We start from the raw sequence: 25,724 nt of genomic DNA, 5'->3' as shown, positions 1-25,724 counted from the left end.
ATTTACATAATAATGTAAATGACCTAATAATTATTCTTATTGCTGTTTTAGAGAGGAGCCGTGCTTCAAAGGATAGTTGCTGATTTCTGTCAGAATCTGCAGATTATACAGTACAAATAAAATGTTCACGTTTCTCCAACGCTGTCTTCCCAACTGTTTCACTGACATCTACACTGGATGGCCAGGAAGCATTTGCGATGTCTTCTCCGGCGCTTCTCCAGCACTGATAATCGGCGTCTGTTTTATGTCAGTGACATAAAAGACGCATTTAATGCGACGTGACCATTCAAACAGCAGTCGCTTTCTGAAACATCAGATATGTATCGGATTCAGGACCACATACGAAAGTGACCCAGATCGGATTTGAAAATATCGGATTTGTGCCGTTCACACTGTCATACCATGATCGGATATGAGTCGCAGAGGGTCAAAAAAGTCGGGTTTGATGCGCTTTCGCCTGCAGTGTGAACGTAGCCTTAGTGAACACATCTGTGTTATTTCTGCGTTTATTAAAAAACATTCTGGGACGACAGTTGAATAATTACTGGTTGATCTCCAGGACTTCACATGAACTGTTTCTTTATTGTTGACATTTTGTTTTCATATCTTATTCTGTAGTTTTTATTTGTTGATCTTAAATCACATTACTCCACTATTTAAACTCTTTCTGCACAAAGTTTGAACTAGGAAGTCAAAACCATCCGTGTTTGGCCTTCATAAAGGATTCCTGCTTATAATCATGACGGAAAAAATACAACAAACTCGAACAGCTGTGTCTGTTAGAGACCCTGCGCTACTTTAATAATGGTTTTATAAATGTATTAACTGATTATTATTCTTATAAACTGTTATACTGTCTGCTGTAATTTTACAATAATCCTTCCACTGAGTAAATTGGGTGACACATCGTGGGATAAAGAGCGGCAGCCATGACCTTATAATGACCTATAAAAAAATAATAAATAAATAAATAAATAAATAAAAATCATGTATATCACATAAGTTACAGTCGGAACATTTGTGTCTCTCTTTAAACGTTTACAGATCAGGTCATGGTTTCCATGTCGGCACAAACAAGTGTATTTAGGCAGGGCTGGACTGGGACAAAAAAAATCGGCCCGGGCATTTTGACTAGAGACCGGCCCACCAGGCATTATAGGAAAAACCATAAAGCCTTTGAATGAAAACAAACGCTGTTGTGACAGTGATGTACACTGTCTTGTTGGTATATATGTATCAATCTAATAAACTTAAATCTACACCATCCTCCCTATTCTGGTATTCTAACCCAAAAGTAGACTGCTTGGTCGAGTTAACCTCCTAAACTATCTAGAACACATGGTGAAAACCTGAAATTAAAACAGAGAAGACTAGAGGTGAGACATGACCATTACTGATTACTTATGACAGATTTAGATATATTTTCATAAACTATTCATTTACCACATCAATAAACAGCATGGCAGGGCAAAATATTTTTTCTAACATGGCAACCTTTAAAAAGTGAAAGGAGACAGAAAGACAGGTGAGAAAGAATAAAACTTAATTGACTTTTTGATGGCATTTTACACACAGTACTGGTACAGTATCTAGAAAATGTGGGAAAATACTGGCATCATATACAGTACTTAGCTACTTCTGAAGAAATTATGATGGGACCCTAAAAAAATTACTATGTACAAAAATGGATTTCTATACATTTTACATCAGATGAAAACGTTTGTTGTAAGATTCAGATAATTATTTATTCAAAGTTTTTAAATGATATAACAAAGAAAAGAATTTCTTTGTGCCCCCCTTTATCTGTTAATGCCCTACTTGGGCCCCTGGCAAAACTTTGCTAGATCCGCCCCTGCACAGTTACCAGCTGTCAGCTGCATAGAAAAGGATCCTGGTGTTATTTGTCTCTCAGAAACAGTTCATAACTTCCCTTCAACTCATTCATGTCACCTAAAGGGTAAACCTGTTTCTCCATCACCTGTTCAGCTCTGATGATTCAGTAAGGACATCTCCTGATTTCATCTTCATGTTTCCCTCTCACCACATATCCAAACCGACATCATGACCAGCAGCTTTACAGCTGTGGCTCCAGCAAACATCAGCTGATACTAGAAATTAACCCTTTAAGACCTACCATTGAACGAAGTCCGCCAGAGCTTATATTATATTTTTACATGTTGTAGTGCCATTTTTGGGAGCATTTCAAGTTGCTATACATCAATACAACCACTACAGCCTAAATTTTAATAATATGCATGCATTAAGTGCATAGTAATTACATAAATTGCAAAAAAAAGTGCAATAAACTACAAAAAAATTGAAAATCGTTTTTGTTTTTTAACATATATTTCTAGTTAGAGAAATTTAAGAGGCTTATCCCTCAAAACTGTAAATACAAAAAAGTTGCACAAAATAGTTTCCCACCACAGGAAATTTTTTTTAAGTGTCTTCATAGTTTTATTTTTGAAATACACCAATTTCTATACACTGCAGGAAAAACGAAAATAAATATTATAATGCAAATTTGCAAAAAAGCAGCATATGCATCAAAATAAACTATTTCCAGCAGTGCAATATGAGTCCTAAGCATCCCAGAAACGACACAGAAAGCCATAAAGTCAAAGATAACTTTTAAAAACACCAGCATAAGCTCATGAGGCCTTGATGGTAAAAAACTACATTTCCGCAAAATGACATCACTTCCGGTTTCAGGCAGGTCATGGCGGACATGCGATAGTTCGTGCTGATGGACGTAGGAAGTGTTATGAACAGCTGATGGATCGGCAAAGCGTGTTTCTGGAATATTATGTTTTTGTTGCTGCAAGTGATTTTTATGCAGTTTTTGCAAAGCTATATGTGGAAGGAAACCGTGACCTAGGACAAGCTGATGGCATAAGATGTAAGTACAACTCCTCTGGTTTCATATGCAAAAAAAATTATTGCGCTAGCTCACGTGGTTGCAGTGCTACCGGGATTTAAAAATAGTTACGCAAAATGGAGCGTGCTCTGACCGGTTTTAAAGGGTTAATATTAAATAAATTCTAACAACAGCTGATCAAGCTTGAACATGCTGCTGTTGTTTAACGCAACATCCGCTGGTTTCCTCTTTCTGGCGCAAAGTGGGTGATAAACAAACAAGAGAGATGATCAGCTGATCATTGATCAGTTTCATGATTGAAGTAGAAACAGGAGATGGAGGGGAGAGAATGAGAGAAGAAGAGGCAGCTGTGCAGCAAAGACAGAATAACTCCAGCTTTGTGTCTTTTTTCATTCTACCTGAAGTACGGGACAAATCACGTTCCTTTTCCCCTCAATACAAAACGTGCAATATTTTCTCTGAATACGAGACGATTCTGTTTTTTACGGGACAGTTGGAAACTCTAATAACTAAAATAAGATAAAACAAGTTCAACATCAATAATATCATAGCACCCACCCAGCAGTATCCATCCATCATGCTAGCTAGTACACAGTACGGGTTATTGTAACTGACTGTAAAAAGTCAGCATAACGAAAATAAACTCCACCTAAACTTGGTTTATATCTGACCCAGATAGACTGCAGGTCATAACTTCTTACCTGAAGTTCAGTTCACCGCCTGGGGTCTCTGCTCCTCCTGCCGTCATCCACCTGCCAGCGTGTTGCATCTGCTGGCCTCCACCACTTGCTAATGTTACTAAATCGGTGGAAGCTCCGCAATAGCCACCACCAAACAACTGAGTTATTTTTACACATCTCCCAGCATCTGGCCAATCCACCACCTTTCAGTGTTTATACTGTTACGAAAAAAAGAACCCATCGGCCCATAAAAACGAAAAATCACCATGGCCCACCGGGCAAATGCCCGATGGCCAGTCCAGCTGTGTGTATTTAGGTGATTACCGTGTAACGTTAGGGTCACATATCCTGAACATATACAGAGAGTTTACTGTGTGGATCCGTTTTAAAGAGGAAATAACTAGTATCACCTTCTAACGCAGCGATGTTCCGTTATGAAACAGACTCGAAGTAACGGAGGAAGTCTGACTTCAAACTAGTGATGTGACGTTCTGTATCGAGGCTTCGGAGCGTGTGTCGAGTAATGGAGGGGGCGTTTCCGCGAAGCGCGTATCAAGGCTTGCTTCATTTATGGGAGGAGCTGAAAATGATGACGTCCGAAGCCTCGCTGCCCGGCTGTACCACGTGACTGGTTCATGAAGTGGTTCGAACTTTGCTGCGAGCTATGACAGCGATATAAACCCCTCAGACTTCATTCAAAATGTGGGTGTTTGATGGAGAGTTGCGGTTAGAGAGAGTTTGGAGACCGTTTGGAGGTTTATGAGAGTGAGGAGAGAAAGTCAGGAGAGAATGGAGCCAGCTAAGAAGAGGAGGATGTCCTCCCCTGTGAGGGAACATTTTGATCTTATTCCTCCCAACAAGGTATGTAAATTTCTACAGAAGATGTATTTCCATAATACTGATGCTGCAATACAATTTATGTTGAGCTGTCTTGACTTTTGTACAAGGTGAAGTGTTTGCTATGCGCCAGGGAGCTGGGATATAACAACAACACCTCATCCATGCTTAGGCACTACAGAGCTTTGCATGAGAATAAGGGGAACACCGATTGTGGAGCAAGACCAGGTGAGCCATCAAATGCAATGATAATATAGCATGCTGTAATGTTACTAAATGATATAACAATATTATACAACTGTTATAAGTTACATGTGTGATATTTATATTTGTGCTTTATCTTTATTGTCTTTCCTCAGGAGAACAATCTCAAATAGATGAAGACCTGGTCAGCATGGTGATTGAGGACTCCCAGCCATTTAGCATTGTGGAGGACAAAGGATTCAAAAGATTTGTTAAATCATTAAATCCCAGCTATGTTCTCCCCACTAAAGGTTATAAAAGCAGTGAAAATTTAGTTTTTACAGAATAAAATGTGAACAGGCAGGATTGAGGCTCAAAGCCTCAGTGTGTAGCTGTCCATACCTCAACGTTACAAAAGCACAACTACTGTCCACACCCCAACCACACCTCACCTCACAGTAAATGATCATTTCCATTTCAAGCATTTCCAAATAATCATTTCCCATACTGCCACTATAAATATACACAGTATACTGCCATCACTACACTATAGGTGTTTTACACACTCCTTTTGTTGTTGACATTTACAGGCTGTGTGCAAAATGCCACACTCTTCAAATTCATGCCAGCTATTATTTTTACGTCCAGTAGGTGTCCTGCTAGAGCAAATGAAGCTTCATGAAGCTTCGCGTTGGGGTGAACCAATTGGATGAAAAGCTTCAGTGCTTCATGGGGCTTCATCTGCCCATCACTACTTCAAACCATCTTTTAAAAAAAAAAGTCGTAACATACCTGATCAGCAAAGCAGAGCCTCCCAGCTGAAATAGCTTTAAGCAGACCATTCCTCTCTGAACCTGTGGAGCTTTCACAACAAATAACCTGAATTCAGCTTGATGAACAGTCTCTCAGGTCGCTCGATCTGCTGTTTATAAAAGAAACGCTTCCTGTGGCTCTGTTTGTAGGTTCTGCTGGTGTCCACAAGATGGAGAGCTTGGAGCAGCAGAAAGATGACACGAAACACTTCTGTGGCTTTTTATACAATATTTTTACTGAGGAGAGAGACATTATTTAAAAAAACAACATGTAAATGGTTCGGATACAAATAGATAATCTATAACAAGCTGGCAGCAGAGATTGTAAAGAAATATAGCAAAATATTTATATAAAATATTTTAAGTGGTTAAAAAGGACTGGATTGGTTTTACTGTAGAACACAGAGTATGTACAGCAACGCAGTCATAAAGATCCTAACATAATAGGTCATTTCTTTATTTGATATATAAATACATTTTAAAGCTTGTTGACTGCAGACTATTTATCAATATAAGCAAAGAGATAAGATATCAAGATGTAGAGAAACCATCACACTAGCCGGTGTTGTGCCAAAAAGTGATTTCCAATGTTTTTTGATTATTTTTTTAATTTATTTTGTCATGAATTTGCTTATATTGTTAAACAGACAGCAGCCAACAGGATTTAAGAAAAGGTTATATATATATAAATGAGCTGTTTTAGAAACATCGTTATGATGTTTTATTTGTCACAATATTGTGACTCTTGTGCACATCAGTCTTTAAAACAAAGATTTTCAGCTGGATAAATAAAGGATATAAAAAAGTCACTTTCACAGATTATAGAGCAACACGTCATTTACAGAAGTTTAAATATGGAAATCGCTTTTTTGCACACACACACACACACTCTGCACAGACAGAAACTGAAGGAGATTTGTGATGAAATAGTTAAACGAATAAAGACTCAAACACTTTGCGGAAGCATAAACACTAATGCAAGAAAAACAACATCCATTATTTACAGGTGACCTACTCATGCCCAATTCTCATAAAGAATTAGATTTTCCAACTGCTTTTTTATGCTTCCTGTGTAATTATCTCATAGACAGCAGGACAAAAACATGCAGGTTCACTATAGTCAGACCATCATGGCAGCTTCTAGCTTTTTCTGACAGTGTGACAAGAATCTCCAGAAACCTTTGCTGTTATCACAAACACAGCCGTCTTCTGTGTGTGTGTTTTATTCTGTAACTAAGTCTGTTGTGCATTGCATTGAATTACCAGTAAATGAAACAGCCTCATGTTTCCTAACAGAACAGGGAGAAATCAGTATTATTAGGTCTGGAGTCATTACAGTTAACAGCCTGCTGGTTGCAATCATCTCAGTGCTTTTCTGTCCCTGTTTCTATGGAGATGTGTTAATCAGTGATAGTCTGGCACAACAAGTAACCTTGTGCCCAATTATGCAACTCTTTTCTTGTTTCACAGAGGATCATTATCAAGATATGACGACAGCAAAAGTTTTGATAAGGTGTCACTGTGGAGGTGGGTGTCCATACAGCTGTGTCAGGGTTGGGTTAGCTGAGCTGTGATGTCACACGTGACTGTTTTTAGTGGTGGAGGTACGTTGCACATAAGGTATAGATCACAAAGAGAATGTAGGATGTCTGAATACATATACTGTATCGCACTCAGTATTTCCTGCATGGCACAATCATTGAGACACAATCACATCAATTACAGACATCTGGCCTCTTATTTATTCCCTGAGTCCACATGCAGCTGTACATTGATGTGAAAGAAAAAATATTTATTTTAAGCAGACAAAACTTGAATTGAATTATAAACGAGGTCCATTAACGAGTAAATTTTCATTAAAGTGTAACAAAGAGAAGAGAGAAAATTATAAACTAAAACTGATAGATATGTTTATGATATTTTCTTCCAGTTATCTCAACGTACCAAACATGGTTTTATCCTGACTGTTTACTCATTAAATCTTTACTCTCATTGGTCATTACAGAGTCTCTCTACTCTGTCCTGACTGAAACATGCAGAACAGAATAAATACAGTTATCACAAAAGTACAAAAAATCAAAATAGCTGACTCCCTGCATTGATAAAACAGTTGTCGTCTTTGTTTTGTCTTAATAAGGAAATAACTGAATAATCATCATTACACAAGCATCAGATGTAAAACTGGAAAAATTAAAGGAGTGAGACACAGCTGGGAAACAAACAAGACAACGAGGCACGGAAACAAATGTAAATACAAGGCAAAGAGACAAATGACTATCAAAATAAAACAGGAAGTAACTACACGGAGGATCACGTGCCCAAGATGAAAACACGACGAAATGATACAAAAGGACACAGGTGAGGCTGTACTGAACCGAACCACAAATCAGTAAAAATAAAGATATACTCAAAATGTAAAGAGAACACGCTGGCTGCTCTTTGTCTCCATATGAACTGTCCTCTTAATCATCAAAGATAAAAAGAAAAAATCTGACCTAACATCAAAGCTCATTTGATCTAATGTTGGTGTGTCCTTCACTGCTGACTCCATGAACAGTATCACACTCCACCCAATATTTTCACAAGCAGAGTAAAAACTACGATTCTCTGACGATGACAACTGCTTCAGATCTGCTCTGTACACAATGTTGTTGGACTTCCTCAGTCCAATACTCCAAACCAGTAAAGTCAAAAAAGTCTTAATATTCACAAGACTGTGGTCACCTCACTTCATGTGGAACATACACAGTTCAGTTTATTCTGGGAGTTGTAGCAGAAAGAAAGCAGCATGAAGCTTCTTAGCTGCTCTTTACTCATGTTGGATTTCAGGGAGCTCCTCAGTCTTTTACACACATTGGTACTTATTTTTACCTCCAATACACTCAGCCCAGGAGTATGCATGAAATAGAGTGACCACACACCATCTACCTATTCACTGGAAAACTAGCTTCTCTGTTCTCACATAGAGAGCTGTGTACAGTCTGTGTGAAAGCAGATATTTAATGTCTGAGGGTTGATAATTTCTTCACCAGGTCGTTCCTACATATCGTCTTTAAGATGTTCTCCATCACCTGCACAGCTCCAGTGATCTCATATGTCTGCACCATCAGATCTACTGTGTCATTTCTGTCTGCTTTGGACAAATAGTTTTCTTTGATGGGTGATATGTTGTTCCACACTTCAGTCTTCAGGTGCCACTTAAACTTCTTGAATTCTTCATCGTTTAAATCTTCGAGGATATCGAGAAGCATCACCATGATTTTCTGTTAAAATCAGAGCATACTGTCAGTCTGTAGATGAGGCTTTGCAGGTCATAATGAAAGGAAGTTGAAACCATAATGGTGCAGTGAATAGAAGATAGCTTTACAGAGAGCAGAGATAAGAAGTATAGTTCTTTAGTTCCTCACTTGATCCATATCCTTATTGATAACAGCACACTCATTGAGTCTATACAGAAGTTAGCTATAACAGATTCAGACACTGACAATAAACTTTGTCCAAACTGAGATCAGCCTCACCTCTGCTGGGATTCTCCCATCTGCAGAGAAAGGTAGATGATCTGCAAGGAGCCAGGGATAAGAATTATAACACGCAAGCATTTAAAAGAATTGACGAATCTTGAAATTAAACGCAATGTTTTTGTATTGCAAGTCCAAAATATTTACTGTAAATCACATGTCCTGTGTTTTTTTTTGAAAAAGGGTAAGTGACACATTTGGGAAAAATAAAATAAAAATCTCCTACAAACAGCTTGTATTAAAAACCTCTATGGACATGAATGTGGCCAGAGGCAGCAGGTGAATGGCCTCCTGAAAATGTCTGACAGCCCTTGAGTCAAACAAAAAAAAGTTTCTATTAAAGGCATTTTAAGCCATGTTAACCCACTCACTCAGATGTTTGGACAAGGTGCTGCCAGTCCTGCCATAGAACTGCTAAGTCTTGCTTTCCAATCTAAGGAACACTTAACTTCATGGCTTCTCTCTATTTTTGCTAATTTGTGTCTCCTTGTCTCCTCCTGCCTGTGAATATCAGTACATCATGCTCAAGGATGTCTAACTTCCTAAACTGCACCTGGACAAGAGAAGAGACTTGAAGGATGAACACATCTAATTGATCCTTTTACCTGTGGATATAGCCTAAAACTACAGCATAACTGTTGCCTTGTGTGTTGAGATTCGTGATCAGCAAAAGTGTGTTTAAACATTACTTGCAGACTTCCACATCTCTGGAATCAGCTTGTCAGGAAAACTCAGATTCGGCTCAGTGCTTCAATATGTTCACCACCTTCTCACTAACTGCTCTGCAGTTTTAATCATACATTTTTTTATGTGTTTGACCAAAAATGGTTTAATAGATAGTCACCCTGTTAAATTACAGCTGGCCGTTTTTCTTCTTCTTCTACATTGTATTGGTTTTTTTTTTTCAGTGTTGATATTATATATTGTTTTGTTTGTAGGTTAATTGCAGGAATTTCTTAAAGATAGAAAGACCTGTAGAGAGTGGTCTCCTCTCTACAGGAGCTCACTCTGCAGGTGGGGGAGAGATATAGGAGAGGTAGAGAATGAACTCAACCTGGGTGTCTATTGTCTTGTGTAGATTGGGAGATGATTGGATGATGGGGTGGGTGCAGTTTTCTCTGGGGTGGAGTCGGGTGGGCTGCCCTGGACTGTGTGGGGCTGGGCGGTGCTGCTGCTGCGGGCCCCGGTCCGGATGGGCCTTCCCTTTCTTCCCTCCCCATCCTCAGCTGCCTCCCTATTCCCGCTCTACCACACCCACCCACACACGCAGGACTTGGGGTGCAGGTATCTCACCAGGGTGCAGGGGAGGCACTCCCCCTCTGTCCCCTTCTGGCCGCCTGTGCCTCAATTTTATTCTGCAACCTAGACATCCACATTACTCACTCTCTCACATAACACATACATATAGGGCCTTGGGGGTGGGCACGTTTTACAGCATCCAGAGGATGGTCGGTGTACTCCAACCCACCTCTGGCGCTGGTGCCCTACCCTCAATTTTAAATGCATTTAGACACTAAGGGTTTTCGGGAGGAGCCGTGCTGCTCTATGAGAGGAAGCAGGAACCATGTTCTCCTGTGTTTTAAATGCACTTTAGAACAGCACACAGCAACACTACTAGGGCTGGGTTTTTATAATCGATTCATCGATTAAAATCGATTCTGGCTTGGATAACGTGAAATCGATTCATTAAAATCCTGAATCGATTTTTTTAATATAAATTTATTTTGCCCGAAATGCCAGAATCTCTGGTGACATCTCACAAAATTTCAAGAACCACCAAACAGTTAAGACAGTAAATGAGAGCAGGAACACGGATTCTGCACATAGACTTAAACACACAGCGCGACCCGCGGATCAGAATCAGTGAGATGTCGCCTTTCTCACGGTCGGGGCTGAAAGCCGACAGCTCGCTGATTCTGATGTTTCGGTGGGTCGGCGCTTTGTGTTCATGCCCTTTATGCGCTGATTCTAAAGCTGTTAGTTTGATCTCTCTCCAAACACTATTGACTGAACCAGCAGCAAAAGAAGATCCAAACGCTTCACATAAACATCGTCATGAATTCACTCTGACTTTTACTGTTTTGCTTCCACCACGATGCACAGCTCTCTCTGTCTCTCTCCCTCTCCCTCTCTCTCTCTCTCTCTCTGTACTTCAAGAACAGTTTCCCTTTCTTCATTATTCGCTTGCTTGTTACGCACCAGTCTACTGTTGCTTACAGCGCTGTCGGCCGCTGTTTTTTTCCCTTTTACATTCTTCCGAAAAGAAAACCTAATTTCTGCCGTTCAATACTGAACAAATTTAAACTTTCTAAAATTATGGAAAATGCAAAACGTTGTGTCTCTAATAAAACCGCTGCAACTCAGAGGTAACGTTCATGTGTTGATTCAAGGTTTTCTTTCGTTTTTGATGTGCTGCAGAATATTTGTATAAAATCCAGGCCAGGAAAAATCACCTTCATGTTTTTCTGTTTTATCTTCAGCTACTTTGACACAAAGGCCTCTGCTGTGACGCTCACACCTGTGATAAAGTCTTGTGTCAGCTTCCTTTTTATTGATAAAAAAATATGTAAATATACTGATCTGAATTATAATATTTCTGACTGTCAAAATTTCCCAGATTTAAATCGAATCGAATCGAATTAAATCGAATCGTGGATCGAATCGATTCGGGACCTTGTGAATCGGAATTGAATCGATTCTAGAAATCAGTGACGATACCCGGCCCTAAACACTACATATGAGCGGGCGTAGGGAGGTTTGGGGTCTTCACTCACCCCGGTTCTGTTAGCCGTCAGGGCCGGGGGGCTGGGAGGAGGTGCTGGCCGTCAGATTGGGGTCTGGGATGCGGGGCCTCCCTGCTACAGATAAGGAAGTGGTCCGCTTGCCTCCACCCCAGAGAGAAGGGTTACATCTCCTGGGTTTAGGTGTGGCTTGCCCCTCTGGGGCGGGGGTACCTGGACCTGGGATGTAGAGTACGTTTGGGGAGTGCGACTGTCTGTGCAGTGTCTATTTGTGTCTGTCTACACGTTGGGTGAATGACGAGTATTTGGTTGTGTATATGGGGTGGGAATGCACGTTTGTGTCCGCGTGCGCCTGTTCGTCTGTGTCTATATGTCAGGTTGGGTCTTAGACTCAACCTCTCTGGGTACATCTCAGGCCCTCCAAAGTACGGAGGCCTATCTCCCCTCACCACACTCCCTGCCGGTGGCTGATGCCCTCAGACGTTGGTGTGTTGGTGGTTCTTGTCGACTGGGGCTGGGCGCTCATCAATAGCGTGTGCAGCGGGGTCGCCACCCCCCCAACCAGACTGGCCACCCCAGGTGCCACCCCAAAGGTAAAACAATAAAATTCAATCAAATGTACGATTATGTTTTCACGGTGAAGCTCAGATATCCGAGTGTAAGTGAATGCAGCATCGGCTCTGCGCTATGTGCATCACGTTAGCAAAGGTAGGAGAGCCAAGCGCGAAAGACGCACTGCAGGAAACAATTTTTCGGTGAAAGAAAATGAGGACAGAATAAATGTCCCGGTAAGTAATATTAAGTTTGTTGAGTTTAGTAAACTTCGGTGAAATTAGAATACCAAAGAGAAAATAACACTTAAAGAATTATTGCAGCCGTCGAATATTTCAGACAGTATGCTACTGAGGGGAGCTAACATAAGAGTTATAAGATGTAATCTAAGTCGTAACATTGCTGTATGGAGCTGCAGATTTGGTTGCAGGTTAACATAGCTGGACTGGCCATCGGGCATACATATGCCTGGTGACTTATTTTTTTTTATTTTTTTTGTAATGGCATGAACAATGACAGGTGGTGGATTGGCCAGATGCTGGCAGATGTGTAAAAATAACTCAGTTGTTTGGTGGTTGCTATGGCGGAGCTTCCACAGAGGCCAGCAGGTGGATGAGGGAAGGGGAGGCAGGACAAACGCAGTTTGTCCTGAACTTTAGCTAGAATGGAAAAAAGACACAAAGCTGGAGTTATTCTGTGTCTTTGCTGCACAGCTGCCTCTTCTTCTCTCATTCTCTCCTCTCCTGTTTCTACTTCAATCATGAAACTGATCAATGATCAGCTGATCGGCTTTTCTCTCTTGTTTGCTTATCGCCCACTTTGCGCCAGAAAGAGGAAACCAGCAGATGTCGCGCTAAACAACAGCAGCACGTTTAAGCTGTTGTCAGAATTTATTTAATATTAATTTCTAGTATCAGCTGATGTTTGCTGGAGCCACAGCTGTAAAGCTGCTGGTCATGATGTCAGTTTGGATATGTGGTGAGAGAGAAACATGAAGATGAAACCAGGAGATGTCCTTACTGAATCATCAGAGCTGAACAGGTGATGGAGAAACAGGTTTACCTTTTAGGTGAAATGAATGAGTTGAAGGGAAGTTATGAACTGTTTCTGAGAGACAAATAACACCAGGATCCTTTTCTATGCAGCTGACAGCTGGTAACTGTGCAGGGGTGGGTCTAGCGAAGTTTTTGCCAGGGGGCCAGGTAGGGCATTAACAGGGAAAGGGGGCACAAAGAAATACTTTTCTTTCTTATTCTCATTTAAAATACCTAGTTTTTATTAAATAATTATCTAAATCTTACAACCAAAGTTTTTATCTGACGTAAAATGTATAGAAATCATACATATACCAACAAGACTGTACATCACTGTCACAACAGCATTTGTTTTCATTCAAAGTCTTTATGGCTTTAATACCTGGTGGGCCGGTCTGTAGTCAAAATGCCCGATTTTCTGTCCCAGTCCAGCCCTGCAGGTTAATACTGGCAGTGTCACCATGCCAGCTTACTGGATTTCATCATCAGCCAGTGTTGTTCTTTATCAATATTACCAAAGTTTACAAAAGGCAGCAGAGAAAGTATTTACTTGCTTTCAGGTTTCATTCAAATGTTAGTCTTTTCAGTTGTTTCCCCACTTTTTTCCTGTTTCAAAATCAAACACCAGTTTGTGAGAAGATTATCTTCTTTTTTTTTAATAGGCATAAGTTTTGCATTGGAACTGGCTAATTTGTCAATTGTTTGTTACAAATGTTCGTATTTTAATATTAAAAAATGTTTTTGCCCAAAACATATGTGCACTATGTGTCAGTAAAAATACTATGCAAATATTGCTGTCCTTGAATGCTGAGTAAACACTGACAAAGCACTGATTGTATCTCTTGTACTTTATCAACGCAGTATCTAAAAACTTTGCACCGTAGAGGTTAAAATCTCCTTCTAATAAGAGTTAAAAGCGCATTCGGTTATTAGGTTTATAGGGTTATTGAATTATGGTTAATGGTTGGTAGAATTTTTTTTTAAACATTATCTGCCAATTACATCTGCCACCCTTCTCCAAATCTGTGCCCCTACCTGGCCCCCCCAACAAAAATTTTCTAGACACGCCACTGGCGCTCATGTATGTACTGGCTCACTCCTGGTGGCCGATTGGCGGGCCTGGCGCCTGTGGCCCGTCTGGGCTCCTTCCGGGGGGTGGGATGCCCTCAGGCCTCTGGCCTCTGGGCCTGAAGCTCGGTCCTCTCTGGCACAGCTGGCTGCCGGCAGAGCCCACGGGCACGCCACTGCAACCCCCTCTGACTTCTGCTCCGTAGCTGCTGGGTGACCTCTCGTTTGGGGCTCTACTCAGCTCTTCCCAGGAGGGTGGCACGGTTCCCCCCCCTTTGGTGGTCCTCCTCGGGTCCGTGTACTCTGGGGCCTCTGGATATCTGGGGCCTGGATCTCCTCCATACCTGCTTCATGCCCTGGGGGACGGGGCTATGGCTCCCCACACTCCCTAGCAGATCGTTACATGGAGAAACCTTTGGAATACAAGCATGCTGATCCACACAGGTATGCACACAGGTGTACACACGGGTGTTCACAGACGCGGACTACACCTTTCTTGGCTGCTGCCTCAAAGCACATTGTGCGCTGTCTATCTTGCGTGCTGCACAATATCGTTTAGTATTTAGTATCAACTGTTATCTACTGCTAGCTACTTTATTGTGATAGTGCCGTTTTTATTATGTTGATGTTCTTTTTTGTTTGCTTTCTCTTCTGTTTTTGTTTCTCCATACAGGTGATCCAGGTGTTTTGTTTGTTTTTCTTTCTTCCCCCCTTTCTCACCGTCTCTTCTCCCCTCTGGTTTTCTTTCTCTCCCTCTCTTTCTTTCATTCTTTCTCCCTGTCCTATCCCCCAGTCATGTCTGTCCCGTTTGTAGCAACCGAAAATAAAATAAATACATAATTATAATAAAGGTCAATCAAATGGACCAATATGGCAAGGCCATGATGATCCACTTGGTAAAATAAATCCGCTTGGCATCTTTCTTGCCCTTAAGACAACAATTCTGATGGCTAAAGATCCAAACGTGACACAAAAAAAAAATAAAAATAGAAAGACCTGGATGACTTCTAGTTTTTGGGTTCTAAATTCAGATGAAACTGAGGTTATTGTACTCGGCCCTAAAAATCTAAGAAATATGGTGTCTAACCAGATTCTTACTCTGGGTGGCATTACCTTGACCTCCAGAACACTGTAGGGAACTTGGAGGTGTTTTTTTGAAAAATATATGCTCTCCAATGTACATATTAAACAAATATGTGGGAATGCTTTCTTCCATCTAATATCTCTAAAATGAGAAATATCCTGTCTCAGAGAAACACTGAAAAACTAGTTTATGCATTTATTACTTGCATTTATTAGGCTGGAGAAACTGATCAGGAGGGCTAGCTCTGTGGTCGGCATGAAGCTGGACACTCTGGTGACAGTGGCAGAGAAAAGGACATTAAAGAAACTGATGGACATTATGGACAATGCTGGGCATCCTCTGCACACGGCCATAAACAACCAGAAGAGTCTGTTCAGTGACAGGTTGCTTCTCCCCAAGACAAGAACTAACAGACTTAAAAACTCCTTTGTCCCACACGCCATCAGACTGTTTAACTCCTCTCTGGAGGGGAGAGGGAGGGGAAACAGGAGGACAAAGGAGGGGGGAACAACTAAGCTGTAGTGCCTCTTCACCTCACTGTACAATACCTTGTGCAATACTTTTTGTAAATAGTCAACAGTGCAATAGACTCAGTACTTGAAATGTGCAATTCACTTGTATTTTTATTTTTTATTCCTATTTATTCTATTTATCCCCTTTGTATATTTTATTTATATTTGTCTCTGTATTTATATATGTGTGTGTGTGTGTGTGTGTGTGTGTGTGTGTGTGTGTGTGTGTGTATATATAACAGTTCTGTAACTGTAACTTTGGTCGTTGCTGTGCTTTTTTTGGAAGTCGAATTTCCCAGAGGAACCCACCCGAGGGATTAATAAAGTTCTATCTTATCTTATCTTATCTTACTTCTAGGCTGGACTACTGTAATTTATTATTATCAGGATGTCCTAAAAACTCCCTGAAAAGTTAATCCAAAATACTGCAGCAAGAGTACTGACAGGGACTAGAAAGAGAGAACATATTTCTCCTGTATTGGCTTCACTTCATTGTCTCCCTGTTAAATGCAGAATAGAATTCAAAATCCTTCTCATCACATAAAAGGTCAGAACTGGAACCAGCTCCTAGTTTGGATTTGGGAGACAGACACCCTCACTACTTTTAAGATTACCCTTAAAACTTTCCTTTTTGATAAAGCATATAGTTAGGGTTGGATCAGGTGACCCTGAATCCTCCCTTAGTTATCCTGCAATAGGTGTAGACTGCAAAAGGTCTCATTAAATACAAATAGGCATCACAGCTTCTTAAACACCTGGAGCTCAAAAAGTGCTAAAATATGAGGAAGAACTCAAAGTCAACATGGATTAGTCAAGATGAATATTGTACTCTATTCCTTTCTAACATGTCCAAAGAAATTTCAGGATGATGACCTGTTAGATCTGCTTCATGCTCCCAAACCTCTGTGTCAGTTTGGTCTCGGATGGTTAGAGTCACTTCATCTGTGTTCATTGGAAGGCGGATCACAAATGTTGGGGAGTAGTTTGGTCCAAACTCCATGTCAAACTCAGCTCTCTGAAAAGAAGCATAGCATCAGTATCTTTAACTATGGCAGTCTCATTAAGTGATTGTAACCCCATTCCTCTTATCATCTCATGTCTCAATTCATATGGATGACATAGTTTTGTACACCTAAGGCCCAGATTCTGTTTATAGTTTCCTCCACTGTAGACACTGATATTTCTGCCAATAAATCCTTACATGCTACCTACATGAACATAAAACGTACAACATCTTGATTCAAAAAGTCAATTTAAATGTTAAATGTAGAAAATATCTGCATTTCAGACACAGGGTGATTATTTTTGATATTGCTGGTATTATTTTACACACAGCTTAATGCCTCCATTTCATTAAAGTACTGGACAACTTTTCTTCAGAGTACTTACTTTGGGTTGGATTTTATTGGCCACGGGACAGTGAACGGTGTAGGTCGTATTTTTGATGAGGTTACACGCAGAAGGCACCAGGATGAAGTGGGAAGGTTGATGATGCTTGCTTACCTTAAGAGTCATCAGAACATTTTATATAGAGTTTTATCCCTGCATGAAACTATTTACACAATGACACCAAATAAAATCTACAAATTTTAAGAAGGGATACACTTGAACCAGCAAACATTTGGCATTTTAATTGAAACTTTGATTTGTTATCATTAAACTATTTTTCTAATTAATTTTTGTTTTTCCAGAAAAAAATGCATGACTGACAGCTAAAATGGTTACTGAATAGCTAAGGGTAATATAAACAGGAGTTTATATTTAGGAGTTTGGTATTGTTGTGCAGTATACAGTAATGGATGCTTATAATCACTGCTTGGTTATGTTCTGGGTAGCAGCAGAGATATTAGAGAGCGAGATGAATGTTGTTAAAGTTCAGTTGTGACTCATTTGTCTGCATTTGGGTCCGAACAACACAACCTCCACGCCATCTGCCATCACACATTGTGACAGTTGGAGAATTTTGGTAAAGATGGTGGATAGAAGTTTAGATTACTGGAGAAAGTTTTTAAAACCTTACATGTGGGCAAAGTCAGCTAGCCTTAATCAGGTGCAACTACTGGTTTCATACAAGTGTTTCTTTTAATTTCCAAAACATTGAATTAAAGTTTATTTACATAAAGCTTTAAAGTAACTACCAAAGTAAGGAGCCAATTGTCTTTTAAATATGGCTGCTATGTAATACACTTGCTTTTACAAGGATTTTGATAGAAGTGATCAGTTTAAGATGACGATGTTTTTTAGTAACACTTTAAACTGGCTGTGGGTTGGTGGGCAGCCATAATGTTTAAACACCATGTGCTCCACAAAGAAGGAAATGCTACAACAGCAACAGCACAAGTCAGCTTTTCACAGCCTGTCCACAAAGAAAATCAATTATTAGTACCAGAAATTATAATGGGACTTATTTGTAAGTGATTCATTTCTCCCACTGCACATCTACACTGGAACACATTGTGGTTCCACCTGCCACATCCATTTTTAATCAATGTTCACATTCATTGTTGGTAGCTACAACTCCAAGTTAATATAAAGCTACACAACTATGCACTAAACTGGATTCTATTGACACAATGAAAAAGATGAAGCTGTAAGAATAATGAATTTTTACCTCAGTCATGGGGATGTTTCTTGGCAGAAGAAGCACATTGATGTTTTGAGTCTGTTTTGCATGGTTTGGTGGACTGAGGAACAATAAAACTTGCCCCTTAACTTGCTTGTTCCAAATGCCCATCAGGAAATCCAGGACAAGGCCAAAGGCAGAGAGGTGGGGGTTATCAACAATCACATGAGTATCTGTGATCTTCAGTGGTTTGATGAAGCTCATTGCATCATCAGTGAAGTGGGCAACAGACAGGAGGCCATCAGAGAGCAGAGCTGTGAAAACACAGAGTCAACAGACATGTATTTATCTGAACACCCACTGATCCACTCATTTTAACTACCCACTCTTACAAACAGCCTTTTTATCCCTTTTCTGACCCTCTTATCTCTTCTCTGTTCCTTTCCTTTCAACATGCTGTCTGGAATGAATTCATATTACTAAGATCATCATCAATCACTTCAATATGACCGTGCACTTTCTCCATTTTCAGTGAGTGAGCTCATGTGCACGACTATGTTCACGTGTGACTCATAGTGAGAATCTGTATGTATATTTGTGCCCATTCATATACACATATAGCGACACACACACACATAGTTGAGTACATGTAAAAGTCAATCAATATGAATTATCAAGGCTGAAGAAATATATCGGGGAAGCAGAGAGCATGAAAATAAACAGCCTGCTCTCCAAAGATCTATCCAGCATGTACTCTCAGCTTCAAGAGAATAACAACACAACACAACTGGAACTGAGCAATATTAGGAGAACATTTGGGAGAAAGAGGTGTCACACAACACCACTGCCAAGTGGCTGGTGGACCTAAGAGCAGACTGCAGCAACCACCCAGAGCAAGAGCCAGTCAACATCACAAAGGCAGACATACAACAAGTCTCTGGGGTGAGTGGGTGATTATTGTGGGCATTACTGTCAAAAATAATCTGCTCACCTTCCTGTGTTTTTACACAGTGTGGGAAGTGTAGCTGACGGACAGCATCCTCACAACATTTGATGTCGAACAGTGGCCCTGCAGCCATCTTTCCAGCTGGTTGGAGGACGCTCTCATCCCACTGGATGATTTTGTACAGGAGCTCTGCCTCTCGAGTCATGTCAAACACCAGTCCAGTCAGAATACAGTGGAACAAACCTGAACCAGGACACTTGAACCTGCAGGATATAACATAAAGGTTGTATGACCTGAACTTTTAAACCCTAAAATGAAAAACTTTGTTCCTATCAGACTCCGCCTCACGATCACTGACCAAAAAGGGAGCACACAGACAAAAGTCAAACATATATCAAAGTTAATGCAGGTAACTCCAGGAGCATTTACTCCTGTAGCACCTCCACTAATGATGAAAGAGTGAAACAGAAATTATAGTAGTTTCTGTTGGTGGTTCAAAGGAAAGCTTGTTTTATTTTTCTACATTTCCCTAATTTTGTCTTCAATGAGATAAAAAACACAGCTAAAGATTTTCCTGTAGTGTGCATTAAAAGTATTATCCAAAATTTAATGCTAAAATGCTCCCAGAGGTCTGCATAATCTGTGTTGTTCTAATTGTGAGACATGAGAACAACAGAAATTTTATAGAAAATTTACTGAGAATGTGACATGAAAGCTGTTACAGCTGTGGATTTATGATGTTGTTACCTGTAGAAGATTTGTGCACATTCATTTTTTACTTCAGGTATGAAGCTGGATGGAAGCTGGAATTTAGAAAGAAACATTTGTTAATAAATGGTGAAAACTTAACTTAAGCATGCTTTACAGATAAATTGTATGTACAGTGTGAGAATACAGGGCTATAGAACCTTTTTTTTTTTGCCTGTCCCGTTTGGCTCTTTTGCCATCAGAATTGTTGTCTAAAGGCAAAGAAAGATGCCCAACGGATTTACTTTACCAAATTGACCATCCCAGCCTTGCCGTAATGGTCCATTTGATTCACCTTTTATTGTTTGTTTTATTTTCACTTACTGAACATGGGACAGACTTGACTGGGGGAAAGAAGGGGAGAAAGAAAGAGGGAAAGAGAAACAGCTGAGAAGAGGGACGGGGGAGAAGGGCAAAAAACAAGAACCAACAGAACGGGCAGAGAAAAAAAAATGCATATATCAATCACCTGGATCACCTGCTGAGAAAGAAAAAAGAAAACAAGCAGAAGAGAACAAGAGTAATAGAATAAACAACATCACAATGATATATGGGAATATGACAGTAAATACTAAATATTAAACATTATTGTGCAGCACATAAGATCAACAGAACACAGTGTGCTTTGAGGTAGGAGCCAAAAAGGGTGTAGTTTGTGGGTGTGATCACCCGTGTGTACACCTGTGAGCATGGGCTATAGAACCTGACAGTAAATTTACTAATCAGGATCCCACAGAAAGGGTATAAAGCTAAAGCTTGATGCAATATGATAATTATTCATGTGTAGTGTAGTGAAGTTTGTTAGTTTCATCTTATAAATTCACAACAGGCATTCAAAGAGTTTGTTAGGATCTACCAATCTTAGAATCTTCAGATTATTCTGAAATATAAATATAGTTTCTTTTCTCACCTTCTTCACATCTTTGGGATTTATGTCTGGTGTATTTGGACCCGGTTTGACCTCAGAGTCATCTGATGGGAGAAGACAAAGAGCTGTTGGCAATATAAACTATACTCTAGCTCTCTTCATAAGATCTGAGTCAGTCTGACTTCAGCAGCTCAAGGTTTCCTGCCATCATTTTTCTCTCAGAAACTTCTGGATTCCACCTGTGGAAATACCTGCTGCTGTTTCCCCATTTATCGATTTGGTTAAGTTAGCTGGTAGCTGTCCAATGCTGAAGCATGTTAGCTACAAACAATTTAGTTGAATATTTGTATTCTCTAATATTGTCTGCTATGTGGATAGACTCACTTTTCAGTTAGACTCTACAGCTACAGCCAACGTTTTTTGTGTTCAATATAGACCGAGTGGGCTGTTGTGGTAATCGTCTACTTACAGTACTGTGGAAAAGTCTCATTCCAAACCTAATTTATTTCTATTTTGCTAGGAAATGTGAGAAAAAGGTGTAGTGATTTATTTAGCTTTTTTATTTTTATTTACTCTTTTGCAATTTTAATTATTTCCAAAGTCGATATTTGGTATGACCAGTTTTATTCTTCAGCGCAGTCTGAGCTTTCCTAGGCAGCTTTCTTGCCATTTCTTTAAGTAGTCTTCAGGAATAGTTCTCCAGGCTTCTTGAAGGACATTCAAAATTCTTCTTTTGATGTTTCTGCCTTTTGTTTCATTTTCTGTTAAGATGATCCCACACTGCTTCAATAATGTTGAGGGTCCAGATTCGGGAGAGGTCAGTGTATGGCTGATAGTGTTCCAATGGGATCACAATGGTAAACACAATGTTCTCACACACTTTCTGTGTTTACAATTCCATCAAGTTTGAAAAGATCTTCGCCACTGGCTGAATTACATCATCATCATCATCATCATCATCGTTTATTTGTATAGCACTTTAAGAACACACCAGGCAGACCAAAGTGCTGAACAACACAGATCAAAACAAGAACCAAATTACAGCATCAAACCATGACAGAGATTCCACTGTTTTACAGATAGCTGTAGACACTCAGTGTTTTCATCTCTCATGACCTTCTCCAAACATACTGACAATGATTTGAAACAAAAATTCTAGTGTAACTCCGTTTCCCTTCCTTAAGAATGGCTTCTTTACCCCGATCCTTCCACTGAGACCATTTCTGATGAGACTTTTGTAACCAGTAGAATGATCAGCTGATGGTCCAGACACCTCTCTTAGGTCCTGTGTCAGGTCTTTCTTGGATTCCCTCCTATTTCTTAAGAACATAACAATAAATAAAAAAATAAATAAAAATGTATTTATTTATTTTTAGGAATGATGAAATATGCTAAGTTTTCTGGGAATAGCTGAGAATCCCCATGTTGGTACAAAAATACTATTTTTATGCCTGCCAAACTGTGTTATCTTTGAAAATGTTAATAGATTCAACTAAAAAAATGGGGGGAAAAATATGTGATTTTGCAACAAGCTATTAGAAGAAATTGCCTAAAGAAACAATTTAAAACTTTTTATTACACAAATTTGTCTAGTATGTGTTGACAAAACACTGGTTTATTTGTTGTTGTTGTTTTTTAGCTTAAATAATTCACTGGTCAGTCTTAACTGGCTTAAAAAAAACAAATAAAATATTATTGTGAAAGTGTGTTACGGTTCTGGGTCATTTTGACCCGGCTTTTGCAGTTTCTTATATTTTGGTAAATTTCTGTATTATGATTTATGTTCTGGTTCTTTAGTTGTGCTATTTTGATTATTATTCTAGATTTAGTTCAGTGTCAATCTGTGTTTTTGTAAATTGTTTCTTGTTTTACTTTGAAGGTTCATGTCTGATGTCAGTGTGTTCAGTTTTACTTCCCCCCTGTCTTGTTAGCCCTGATCTCTCCCAGCTGTGTCTCCCTCCTGTTTCCCATTCCCTGATTACTCCCTGTGTACCTGTGTATATAAGCCCTGTGTTTTCCTTTGCCCTCTGTTGCGTCGTTAATGTCTGCGCACCCTCATTTTCACTGTGTTCCGTTTGCCTGCCTGTTAGTTTATTTGTTTTCCCAGTTTAGTTAGTTTTCTGTTCTTCTTATTTTCCTGTAATAAACTGAGTATCTTAAGTTCACCTCTGCCTCCATGAGCCCTGCGTTTGGGTCCAATCCTGCCTACCTGCACAGTAGGGGTGCAACGATACACAAAATTCACGGTTCGGTTCGGTTTGATACTTTGGTGTCACGGTTCGATATTTTTTCGATACAAAAAAATGTTCATGCATTTTTAATTTGTCATTTATTAAAATTATAAATATATATTTTAACTCAAAAGTACAGTTTTTAAATTTAACCCTAACCCTTGTGCGTGTTTTTTATTTTGACAGCGAATGCGCACCTGCGGACCACTTATGTGCAGCCCTGGTTATTTAGCTCGTCATATTGCAGCCACAGAAATTCTTTTGTCCATGAAACCATAAAGCTGCACTTTCTTTTTGCCTTATAGTCTGATTTGTCATAACTTCTCCGTTTTGTGGTAAGCTTTTCTTTGGCTGTCACTTCTTCACCCTGACCTGTCTTATTTGGCTCAGCAGAACTAAAATATATATCTGTCTGTGAAGGTCATCGTAGTCAAATATATATCCTGCTGCTTTTACACACGCACTCACATAAGCTCAGCGATTCTCTGCGCGATCAACCTCTCACATGTTTAAGCTGCGAGAGATTTCACTTGTCATGTTTGCATAGTAAGCTAACGATTAATAAGACGATGTCAGAGGAATTGGTGCACAAATTATCATCACTCACAGATCAGTGCTGTCATTGCAAAGTGAAAGCAAAAAAACAAGCACAAATTCAAACGCGACTTCAATATGTCACATATTGACAGTGGCTCACCGATGCCAATGACATAATTACCCAGCTACATTTCTGAAAGAATGCAAAAGCATTGACATATATTTTTCCTTCCTACAATAGCCCGATGGGCAGGGAAGAGATAGATTTTGGTAGCCCGTCTGAAAAAAATCGCTAGCTCCGGGACGTCGGGCTAGCGATATTGTGAGCCCTGTATCTGATTGAGGAATCACTCATCTTTGGAAAAGAGAGTTTATTACAGAGAAATGGCTCTTTCCAAAATAAAAGCTATACTATCCGCTTCTTCTGGGCTATATTCTCAGCAGCATAAGGAGAATCATGTGCTAACAGCTGTCTAAATGACTCGGCTAAAGTTAGTAGCATGCTTGTTGTTTTTGTCTTTGCACTAGGATGATGTCGGCGTAAATGTGCAGTCATATTCGTTGTGTTCCCACTAGTGCTTTCAGGTTAATCTCGTTGAAATGACCTTAACGCCACAACACGGCAAATCTCCGTTAACAAGCTACCGCCGATCGCCCCGTGCATGGGGCTAGATGGCCAACACGTTAACGAGCTAACTGCGCTAACACACTAGTTCCCACCCATGTAATTGAGCATTGCATGGCACATCCAACATACTGTTTTACTTTAGTGCATGACTCGCTTACCTTCAGGGTCATACGTGTAATATTCTGTCTCAAACTTATGAATAACGTATTCATAATCTGCTTCGTGAGCCACCATTATCTTTATTGCCGCTCGTCCATTTCAACATAAAACACACCCACTTTCGTAACAGCAAACACTCCCCGTTGCCACTACGGTGGACCACAAGGGACAGTAAGCACGGAGTGCAAACATTATCAGCAATACAACATCTCCCTTTTTTTTTTTTTTTAGATGCCCACCAGTGACACAGCTGGTATACATTTCAAAATAGAACATCCCGAACCTGAGGATAAGGAACAGTTTTTCAACATTGCCATGTGTAAAATTACTGCGGCCTAAACTAACAACAACAATGCGATGTGGGATATGCACTCATTAGTACATGGACATTTGACATGTTTCCTTTTTGTTTTTTGTTAGGGCAGCGATCCGCCTACACCCTTTACATCACAGGTCAAGAATAACCCTCGGTTTGACCACTCGTCCTGATCTGGTGGTCAGTGCAGGGCTAGTGTCCATGGTTGGTGTTTTAGTGTCTCTAGATGGCGACAGGGGCTCTGCTTGTTGCTGAGCTGCACTATCTGGCTGGGTTACCAGATCGGATGTTGGTGCTGAAGGTGCCGGTGACGCCTTGGCGCCTCTCAGGTGCCGTCGGTTACGCCGTATAGTCTGTCCCTCGCCAGTGCGGATCACGAAAGAGCGGGCAGTCTCTGCAGGTCGGATGATGACAGCCGGTTTCCAGGCTCCGGACTCGTGCTGAAAGCGAATATGGTCCCCCTGCTGCAGCCTCGGTAGTGGTGTGGCGCTGCGATTGTAGTAACGCCTCTGATGCTCTTGTCTTTCCATCCGTGTTTTTTGCACAACCGTCGGGCTTATGATGCGAGGTACCAGGTGGCATCCGGTAACAGGAAGCACTGAGCGTAGACGTCGACTCATGAGGAGCTGCGCGGGTGACCTGAAGCTGTCGACTGGCGTGTTCCTTTGCTCCAATAGGGACAGGTAGGGATCTACTCCCTGAGCATGAGCTTTATCCAGAACTGATTTGGCCGTCTTGACTGTTCTTTCGGCAAGGCCGTTGCTTTGCGGGTACCAAGGACTTGAGGTCGTGTGGACAAAGTCCCATGAGACTGCAAAATCCTTGAACTC

At 40.3% G+C, this 25,724-nt stretch overlaps 1 protein-coding gene across 1 annotated transcript in view; it reads right to left on the bottom strand.

Annotated features, from left to right (window-relative positions):
- Positions 1-7,165: 7,165 nt before the first annotated feature.
- Positions 7,166-25,724, bottom strand: part of LOC113015912 (uncharacterized) — a 68,068-nt gene continuing 49,509 nt past the window's right edge. Inside the window, 9 exon segments of the mRNA XM_026158284.1 lie at positions 7,166-8,653; positions 8,909-8,949; positions 16,773-16,914; positions 17,289-17,402; positions 18,511-18,776; positions 19,454-19,671; positions 20,156-20,211; positions 20,625-20,636; positions 21,066-21,127. Coding sequence (XP_026014069.1) covers positions 8,390-8,653; positions 8,909-8,949; positions 16,773-16,914; positions 17,289-17,402; positions 18,511-18,776; positions 19,454-19,671; positions 20,156-20,211; positions 20,625-20,636; positions 21,066-21,127 — 1,175 coding nt within the window. The 3' untranslated portion in view covers positions 7,166-8,389.

This window comes from Astatotilapia calliptera, chromosome 23 (genome assembly GCF_900246225.1).
Source record: "Astatotilapia calliptera chromosome 23, fAstCal1.2, whole genome shotgun sequence".
Classification (NCBI taxonomy): Eukaryota; Metazoa; Chordata; class Actinopteri; order Cichliformes; family Cichlidae; genus Astatotilapia; species Astatotilapia calliptera.
This window is presented reverse-complemented; position numbering and strand designations above follow the sequence as displayed.